This window comes from Salvia miltiorrhiza, chromosome 3, assembly GCF_028751815.1.
Source record: "Salvia miltiorrhiza cultivar Shanhuang (shh) chromosome 3, IMPLAD_Smil_shh, whole genome shotgun sequence".
NCBI lineage: Eukaryota > Viridiplantae > Streptophyta > Magnoliopsida > Lamiales > Lamiaceae > Salvia > Salvia miltiorrhiza.
Window position 1 is genome coordinate 46,497,800 of NC_080389.1, and position 10,423 is coordinate 46,508,222.

General features: G+C 41.7%; 2 protein-coding genes across 2 annotated transcripts; both read left to right on the top strand.

Moving 5' to 3' along the window:
* Window positions 1-721: 721 nt before the first annotated feature.
* On the top strand, window positions 722-4,702 carry LOC131018881 (uncharacterized). The gene is made up of 2 exons (XM_057947575.1): window positions 722-1,996; window positions 2,354-4,702. Exons 1-2 carry the CDS (start codon window positions 722-724, stop codon window positions 4,700-4,702), a joined length of 3,624 nt encoding a protein of 1,207 aa, XP_057803558.1.
* A 4,462-nt stretch (window positions 4,703-9,164) lies between these two features.
* LOC131018882 (uncharacterized protein At2g29880-like) lies at window positions 9,165-9,938 on the top strand. The gene is made up of 2 exons (XM_057947576.1): window positions 9,165-9,512; window positions 9,801-9,938. The coding sequence occupies exons 1-2, from the start codon at window positions 9,165-9,167 to the stop codon at window positions 9,936-9,938; spliced, it is 486 nt and encodes a 161-aa protein (XP_057803559.1).
* Window positions 9,939-10,423: the final 485 nt, after the last annotated feature.

Here is a 10,423-nt window from a genome sequence, read left to right on the forward strand (position 1 = left end):
TGAAGGCTGAACACGCACATCAGATGCTTGATGGAAGTTCGAAGGCTGATTCTGTGCAGATTGGTTTGCCGATGGTTAATCGGCAGCATTCGTCGGGAGATGCGTGTACTGAGCAGAATCAGTGGGTCCATCCGGGGGGACAGCAAGACTCCTCTGGAGTGCAGACGCCGTTGGGATCTGATGGAGTGCAGATGATTAAGCCTATGACAGCGGAGGTTTATGATAAAAAGGTGGCGGCCTTGGAGAACCAAATAAAAATTGACCGTTTGCAAAGAAATTTGGGGCAGACTAGTACCGAAACCACGGGGAAACGGGGTCGTGGGAGGCCTCCGAAGCATGAGCAGGTTCAGGTGGCGCGCAATCACAACATTTCTCTAAAACAACAGGAAGAAAGTATCAAGCAGCGGCTTAGGAAGTCGGTGGAGGCGGGACACAAGCCAAACCCTTATGTGGTTGATCGCAGCAATCGCGAGAGTTTGCGAGTGATGGATTCTGTTGCTAATAAACGTTGGGCAGACGAAGTGGAGCTGGCTGACAACCAGTCCACGCATTCTTCCACATTTTGATGAATATGCTCGTTTGGAACGTCCGGGGTCTTACGGACGAGTCTAAGCGTTTGATGAAGGAGTATTGTCATTCCTTTGCTCCTATTGTGCTGGGTATTATTGAGCCGAAATCTAAATTTCAAAAAATCCAGCAGAATTTTTGGTTATCTTTGAACATGGTACCTTGTCATCAGAATTGCAGGATGCCTCGTCGTTCTAATATTTGGTTTCTGACGCACCCTTCGGTCCAGACTAGTGTTGTCTTCTCCTCTTCTCAGGCTGTAGTGGTGGATTGTTATTGGCAGAACCGTAATTTTCGCGTGGCTGTTATTCATGGTTCGAATGATGCTGGGGAGCGTCGTATTTTGTGGGCTGATTTACTCTCGGTTATTTGCAGAAATACTGTGTTTATTGGGGATTTTAATGCGGTGAAAGGATCTAATGAGAGGATTAGTTCGGTTCTCCCGTACAGGCGCGCTTGTCAGGACTTCTGTGATTTCATTGAAGCTTCTGGTTTTGGCGAGCCCACCACTTCTGGTCTGCGCTTCACTTGGTCGGGTCGTCGATTTTTGCCTAGGCATGTGGAATCGGTGCTTGATAGAGCACTGATCTCTGATGGGTTCGCGGATATGTGGGACTCCATTAATTCTCACGCTCTTCCTAGGATTTCTTCGGACCACTCTCCGTTGGTGTTTCAATGTAAGCTTGCCATGCCTACTGGTAAGCGTCATTTCAAGTTTCTCAATATGTGGGTTCTTCACCCGGATTTTCAAAACATGGTCGCTGAGTCGTGGAATGATAATGTTGATGCTCATTGCCCTATTTTTCGAGTTATGTTTAAATTGCGCCGTCTTCGTGGTGTGATTCGCTCTTGGAATAAGACGGTTTTTGGTAACGTCGATACTGCCATTCATGAGTATCAACAGGATCTTTTAGAGATTCAAACTCATATTGCTGAGTCGGGATATACGAATGATTTGTTTGATGAGGAGGTGTCGGCTCAGGCTAAGATTAATGTGCTCCTTTCTAGAAAAAATAGTATGCTTCAGCAGAAAAGTCGTATCAATTGGCTTGTTGATGGGGACCGGAATACGACTTTTTTTCACAATATGATTAAGTTCCGGAACCGGGGATTTTCGATTGGCCATTTGAAAATTGATGGGGTGGTTGTGCATGATCCGGAGGTTATCGAGGCGCATGTTACGGATTTTTTCTCGTCACTATTTTCTGAGGATAGACAGACTTCGGTGGATCTTGCTGAGTTGGAGGCGAATATTGATCCTTGGGTTTCAGAGTTGCAGAACCGCCATCTCACGAGTATCCCCCTTGAGGATGAGATTTCTGCTTCGGTGTTCAGTATGGATGCTAATAGTTCTCCGGGTCCGGACGGATTCTCTGGGCGCTTCTTTCAGAGCTGCTGGTCTACGATTAAAGTGGATATCATTGATGCGGTTAGAGCTTTCTTTTTGCATTCTTATCTTTCGGCTGGTTGAAATGCGAGTACTTTGATTTTGATTCCTAAAAAAGATGTTGTGGAGACTGTGGCTGATCTTCGTCCTATCATCTTGTCCAATTTCTTTTTCAAAATTATTTCCAAGATTTTGGCAACTCGTCTCAGTTTGGTGGCTGCGGAGGGGGTCTCTCAGAATCAGTTCGGATTCATCAAAGGAAGATCTATTCATGATTGTATTGTGCTGGGTTCAGAGGGTTTTAATTGTATGAATAGATCGGGTCGTGGTTCGAACATTGCTTGCAAAGTGGATATTCGCAAAGCTTTTGATACGATGAGTTGGAGGTTTATTTTGCAGGTTCTTCGTGCTAATAACTTCCATGAGAATTTTATTAGATGGATTTCTATTATCTTTTCTTCGGCTAGAATTTCTATTTTTTATAATGGGAATCTTAGCGGATACTTTGCTTGCTCTCGGGGTGTTCGACAAGGGGATCCTTTGTCCCCCATTCTGTTTGGCATTGCGGAAGATGTTCTCAGTCACCTTTTCATCAATTGTGTGAATTCTCGTCATCTTCAGCCGATGAGCTTCAGTAGGGCGAGTAACTTCCCTACTCACTTGCTTTATGCGGATGATATCCTTATTTTCTGTAAGGCTTCTCAGAAAAATGCGCGTAAAATCAAGGAGATTCTTGATTATTATGGGAGTTTGTCTGGTCAAGTTTGCAGCATCGAGAAGTCTCATGTCTTCTTTGGTTCGGGGGTTGCTGTTGTCATGCGTCGTAATATTACCCGAGAACTTGGGTTTGCTGTGGGATGCCTTCCTGTTACTTATCTTGGCGTTCCAATCTTTACGGGTCACTCTCGTGCTTCTTATTTTACCAGCATTTATGACAGAATTGTTCAGAAGTTTTCTCGCTGGAATGGATTGCAGCTCTCTATCGCTGGAAGGCTCTGTCTGATTCGTTCGGTTATTCAGAGTTCTGTTATTCATTCGATGATGATTTATCGATGGCCAAAATCTCTTCTCCACAGCTTAGATAAAAAGTGCCGGAATTTCTTATGGACAGGCAGGATTGATCAGCGACCTACCTGCCCTGTTGGTTGGTCTCGGGTTTGTGCTATTCGCCAGGAAGGTGGCTTGGGGATTAGAGATTTCGGTATCATGAATAAGAGTTTTATGATGAAGCTGGCTTGGAAGTGCATTAAAGGGACTGACTTCGCGTTTTCCATTATTCGCACGAGGTACCTGACTGGTTTTGGGAATGCTAAGTCTTCGCTGGTTTCTTCGCCGGTCTGGACTAGTATTCGTGAGAATGTGAGTGAGCTGGTGGACAATTCATATTCCTTTATTGGGGATGGCTCTTCTACTTATTTCTGGCTTGATGATTGGCTTGGTTATAAGTTGGTGGATAAGCTTCAGGTTCCGCACTTCATGCATGAATTTCTCCATCAATCGGTGGCTGATTATTATTTTGAGGGAGCTTGGCATTTCGCTGAGGATTTCTTTATTCAGTTTCCAGACACGGTTTGTGATATTTTATTATTGCCTATTGGGGAGAGTGAGGACTTGAGGTTCTGGAAACATTCTGTTATAGGTGATGTTACGGCGGCTCTTGCCTATTCTCGTATCTGCCATAGCTTTCCCAAAGTCCGTTGGGGAGATTGGATTTGGGAGAATTATATCCCTGTGAGACGCTCGATTGTTTGTTGGCGTATAATTCAGAGCCGCTTGCCGACCCTGGATGTTCTCATTCGTCAGGGTACCTTGGGACCCAATCGGTGTTCTTTATGTGGTGCTGCGGAGGAGACTATATCCCATTTGTTTTGGGAATGCTCGGTAGTGCGACCGATCTGGATGAATTTTCTTGGTTGGTTTCATCAGGGTGATTCTGGGCATGCACCGGATATTCATAGCTTCCTGGTTTTGGCTTGGAATGCTAAGTTCAGTTCTCAAGTGAACTCCTTTTGGAAGTTAGGTGTTTTGTCGATTCTTTGGCGTATCTGGGAGGGGAGGAACCGAGCTATTTTCAATGATGAGAGTTTCGATCCAAGGGCTGTGATGAGCTTCGTTAAAGTGGCGTTTAAGGAGCTCGATGCGTCATCGTTTAAAATCGGTTCGGTTTCGAATTCTTGGCAGGATTATTTGATCACCCGTAGTCTTGGTGTTGTTTCTCGTGCGTCTCCGCCTCCGTTAATGATTGAGGTGTATTGGTGGCCTCCTGTTGGCCAGTGGATCAAGGTCAATACTGATGGTTCGGCTGCGGGTTCGCCAGGTGCTATTGCAGCTGGTGTGGTTTTTCGGGATAAGTTTGGCTGGGTCCGTGGTTGCTTTCACTTGAAAGGTGGTCGTGGTTATGCGTTTGAGGCTGAATTACATGCGGTTATTACTGCGATTGCGATTGCTCATGCTCGGGGTTGGATGTTTCTTTGGATTGAGGCGGATTCCATGTATGTGGTAAATCTGTTAAGCTCTCGTGCCCGGGATGTTCCTTGGAGATTTGTGGCGTCTTGGAACCGCACGCTGCATCTTCTTACGGATATGCAGATTATGGTTTCTCACATTTACCGGGAAGGTAATTCTGCGGCTGATATTATGGCTAATCCTGATAGGTCGGAAGGATGGTGGCCTCATGCGATTGATGATGTCAGGAAGGCTGTTGCTTTGGATATGGCCACTCACAGTTTTGTTCGTGTTCGTGGTTGATGGCTGTGGGGGCTTGTTTTAGCTGCCTGATGGGATGGTTTTGGCTGTTGAGATAGGGCGTTTCCTGGCCTTTTTTCAGCTGCTGGGTGTGCTCGGCGCTGGGGTTTGGAGAGTCGGGTCCTGTTGGTTGCTCCGCGATGGCGTTTGGCTATCGGCGTTGAGAGTTTGGAGATGTGGTTGTCTCTGCGCGTTTCGCTAGTTTTCTTTGGCCTCTTTCAGCTCGTTCTTTCAGGTTAGTTGCGGTGTTTTCAGCTCGGTCTGTGCTTGTGCTTGTTTTGGGGTTGCAGAGCCGGATTGCCTAGGGACGATGGTTCGGCCGGAGTTTCTGAGGCAGCCCTTCCCGCTCTTCAACTACTCTGGGTCGTTTGTTTTTGTTTTTTTATGATTACTCTTTTTTCTCCTTAGAGGTTTTCCCTTGCGGGTTTTCTCTATGGAGGTTTTTTCGAGACTCGGCCCTTAGTCTGCTCTCTTTTGTGCTTTCAAGGGATCCTTTTTTGGCTGTTTTTTTTTTTCTCTTTCTCTTTATAATATAACCTTATTATTATTTTAGAACATATATATATATATATATTATAATATTACAATATTATTTATATCACAAATATAATTCGAATTTCAAATCTTTTCAGATTTTAAAAATATCAATCTGATCGCATCCGAAAATTCAAAATTTGCTTAAAAATCAATTCGATTCAAATTTCAAATTTCAAAAGAATAGGAATATAACCACCCCTTCCCACCAAACAAATGCTTGCCAGAGCGCCCCCCACCATAAAAAACCCACGAGCTGTCACCTTGCTTCAAGGCTCCGTCGACGTTTTCCCAAGATGTGAATAGAACCACTGCCTCAGCCCCGCCCCGACAGATTCTTGCAGAGTCGCAGTTGCCCGCCCGCTAGGGATGGCAAACTGATAAACATGCATTTTTATGTCTTGGTGTGTCATATTTGATGCTTAGTTATGAAGATTTTGTGTGTTTGATGGTTTATTTGAACTTATATTGGTTTATGGTCAAGAACTTGTCACTTCCTTGTTGTTTGAACAAATTTTCAGAAATAATGAAGCAGAATTTGAAAGAATTGGCTGAAATACAAATTGTAGTTCGTCTCGATAGGAGTTTGTGAGCGAAAATTGATCGTAAATTGGAGTTTGATCCTACACGTTTTTGACCTATATTTTGAGACCTATGTCATATAAATACCCCACAGAAACATATTGAAAAGAACTTTTATCATATTCTACTTTTCTTGAGAGCTGTGAGAGACAGACGGAGAAGACTGCAGGAGCAAGAACTGAAGATTCACATATTTCTCTACGGTTTTATTATTGAATTGAATCTGTTAGTTATTAGAATCTGTTGAAACCTTTACCTTGGGATATTTTCTCATATATGTTTTTCCTATTTTTTAGCCCAGTTTATTTCTTTCCTGCAGCTTGATATATTTGTTTTCCAATATTTATTTTTCTTAGTTTAAAAATCAAACCTTCAATTCTATTGTCCAGATAGAGAATAATAATTTAGGATATGAATTAATATTAATTGGTCTCTGTAAAATACGACTTTGCTTGCTACTGTACACAATAACACCCGTACACTTGCGGTGTGTTAAAGAAATTAGCGAACACAAAAAGGTATTCGCAAGTGAAATTTTCACCTATCCAAATATATTTAATCTCGCACACCCAGAAGTTAAAACACATAGAGTACTGATGCAGCACACGTGCATAAAACATGAAGAACAAGAACACCAAATTGGTTACCTAGTTCGGTGATAAAACACCTACGTCTGGGGGGCCTCGCCCATGGCAAATTATCCATTAGTGGCAATAAGATATACAAATGACTTACACGCGAAGAGTCGTTCTTCCTAACCTCTATATCTTCCCAAACCTCTACCAAAGTGAATAACTGAGAGCAAGACAACGACTTACCCTCTAAGTGTGAATGCTACACATTCACAACCTAAACCCAACAATATAATCATACACCAATAGGCTGGTGCAAGAAATCAAAGTAATAATCCAACCCACAATGCTTACAAGATGAAATAAGCGACAAACTAGAACACAATTAAATGTAGTGTATGCTCTGAACAAAGGCTACGAAAATACTCTAAAAAATGTTGCAGAGTCGCACGAAAAACAGCAGCCAACTCTGATCCTCATCTTCGCATATATATATAGCCAAACCCTAGAAGTTTCCAAGCTCGAATAGGACTCTTTTGGATAACAATTGCAGAGCAGTTGAGGGATATCTGAAAGACCTGACCGAATGACTCTATCTCAATCTGAATATTTGGTTTTGTGTATATCCATAAAAAGGATAGAGGATGTCTCCAACTCTACCTAAAAACCCGCAAGATAAGGCTATTAGGTGTCTTCAACCAACTTAGAACATCAGAAGCGGCTCATGAAACGACTGTTCTAATCTGCCAAGTCTACATTGGAAGACACTCTTATTTGTCTACATAATGACAATCAAATAGAGTATAAAAATTCTCTAACAACAAGTATCTGACTCTAATAGGTGCGGATTTGAGGGGCATTTGATATCCACGGATAGCTTCGTGGTTAAAATTCACTATCCATTTAGTTCACGGGTACGTGTTTAGATATTTACTATCCATATCCGCGAAAATACCCATGAAAATACCCGCAAAATACCCTTGAAATATGGGCTTTGTATATGACATATCAGATATGAGCCCAACCGGATTTTAAATTTTAATTGATGAATTTGGATATTAACTTTAGATTTAAACTTTGCCATCTATGGATTTGAACTTCGATGAAAGATGTGGATTTGAACTATGTGATTTGTGGTGATTTTTTTTATTTATTAAATTTGTTATTAATTTAGATTTAAATTTTGGTTCGTGGCCGATGAGTGGCCGGTGGTGGATAGCCGACGAGTAGCGAGTGGCGGGTATCTAACTGGCAGCAGATTGGCAGAGACCCGACGGGTATCCGCGGGTGGTGGGTTTGGATGGCATTTGATATTCACGGATAGTTTCTTGATTAAAATTCACTATCCATTTAGTTTGCAGGTACTGGTATGGATAGCTACTATCTGCGCCCGTCGTACCCAATTGCCATCCCTACGCCCTGCCCGAGTTTTTGGTGGAGCGCCCCACAAGAAAGATCTCAGTGGAGTGCCCCTTCCCCCTTCACGGCGAGAATTCTTGGTGGGCACGTAATCGGACCGAGTATTTGGCGGTTTCGGTTCTCGTCTGTAGCCAACGGTTCCGGGCTCAGATTATTGACCACATATTGGTTCACTCAGTCCCAATTTAACATAGACATCACCACCCCCTTCCCTGGGCCCAAAAATCCAGCGGAACAATCGAACGTGTGCTGAAGAAAAAAGATTGTAATCCACTGATCTAGGATAAATATTCTGAGGATGTAGTAGATATTATTTTTCTAAGTGGAATAATAAAATAATCGTGTCTCTCAATTATCACGGATCGTTTTGTTAAATAATATGGGTTATTACACATTCAAATAAGATAAGATTATTTATCTATCTCGTTTTATCTTAGTTATCAAATCCATCCTCAAATAAAAAAGAAATTATGAGGGGATCGGAAGATATAAAGAGGACCATTTTTTATTGACAGAACTTTTTATGGCCGTATGTCCTATTTTATTTTGATTTGTTAATATATTTTTGTTAAAACTAAGGGGGGTGTATTCGTTCTGGAATTTAATGGATTTTTATGGATTTTAAAAGTCTAGGTGTATTCGTTCCAGACTTTTAAAAGTCTGTAGAAATCTGGGTGTATTCGTTCAAGACTTTTAAAAGTCCATATAAATCTGGGTGTATTCGTTTCAGACTTTTTAAAATCCATACAAATCTAGGTGTATTCGTTATTCCATTGACTTAAAATCCGGAATGACTTTCATGGATTTCATCCAAGAAATACACACGACGAAATCCGGCCAAGAACCACGAGAATTGAAATCCATAAAGTTTTAAGCGAGCGCTGAGTTCCAGCGCCCGCGGCCAAGAAGCCAGCGAGCGCTGGAACTCAGCCACCGTTGAGAGAGTCCAGCATACGCTGGATTTGAGCGAGCGCTGGGTTCCCAGCGGCCGCTGGGTTGCAGCGGTCACTGGGCCCAGCCCAACAACGCTTTTTAAATACCCCTCTTCGATTTTTTTCCCCTCTCATTCCACATTCCACAGACGCCTACCCCCCTTCAAAAAAGAAGACAAGTTTAGGGTTCTATATTAGCTTTTAGCCAGGTATTTTTTCATAAATTTTATATCTTCATATTAATTTAATTATGCAATTTTTCTATAGCATGAATGTTGTACCTTTATAAGTTGTTAGCAACTGTATGTTGTGTTTATATTGCATGTGAGTTGATTTTAGTTTTTTGTTGATGTTTTTTATTTTTTATTTTTATTCATTGATATAGTACTGTATCTGTATTTATTTTCGGTGTCTAGTAATATTATTATGGAAGACTCTCAACCACAAGATTCCAAAAAAAGGGCAGTGTATGAAGCATGGACAAAGGAACAAAGTGATGCATTGTTAGATATTCTGGTTGAGTCTGCACATAGGGGATGGCGCGATAATAGTGGTTTATTTAGCAAAGCCACAGTAGAGGAAATGATATTGCCTGTTCTGAATGAAAGACTTAGGTGCAATAAAAATTATAATCACTTCCAAAGTAGTATCAAATGGTTTAAGAGCCGTTGGAATGCTTATTCAACACTCTTGAAGTTTAACTCTGGTTTTGGCTATGACAACAACACCAAAAAATTCACGGCCCCAGATGAAGCATGGGATGCGTATATAGAGGTAAATTTGTTATCAATTACTCCCTCCGTCCCCAACGAAATGTCCTGTTTTCCTTTTCGGGTTGTCCCAAACGAAATGTCCTGTTTCCTTTTTTGGCAATACACTCTCTCTCTACACTTAATATTTAAATAATTTTCATCAACCCACTTTATCTACTTTATACACATTTCTTAATCTACGTGCCGAAAAGAAATAGGCCATTTCGTTTGGGACGGAGGGAGTATTTTTTAAACACAATGTTATTTAAATAATATAGTTAATTAATAATTTTCTTATTTATTATTTTAGGCTCACCCAAAAGATGCATACTTACGCGCTGTGAGTTTTTCGAATTTTGAAGACTTGGGGCTTGCTGTTGGAAACGGTGTGGCTGTAGGAAGAAGCGCGATTGGAGTGGGCAGTGCTACTGATGCTAGGACAATATGAGTTGATGAAAGTAGAGGTCCGCTCATAGAGGAGTTGAATTACGATGTTGATAATGATGCGTTTGTAGCACTGGGAGCGGCGCAAGGTTTTGAGAAGTCTGTAAATTAGGGCACCAGCGCCCGCTGAGCCTTTATATACAACTTATTCCCAGCGCTCGCTGGGTTTCCAGCGGTGCTGGGACTCAGCGGGCGTTGGTTTTCATGGATTTCAATTCCAGAATTATCCCTTAAAGTCTTCGAAAATCAGTGAAAATCGGGGTGAAATCCAACCACGAATTCTTTGAAAGTCGTCTGGAATCTATGTGAATTCCATTGAATTTAAATTCCATGGACTTTTTAAAGTCTGTGGAAATCCACAACGAATACACCCCCTAAGAGTTAGAGGATTCAAATAAGAACTGGTAATTTTTATTGTTAAAATTAAAAATAAATTTAAATCATTGATTGTCGACAATGAATAGCTATTATCGAAGCAGAATTTTTCCA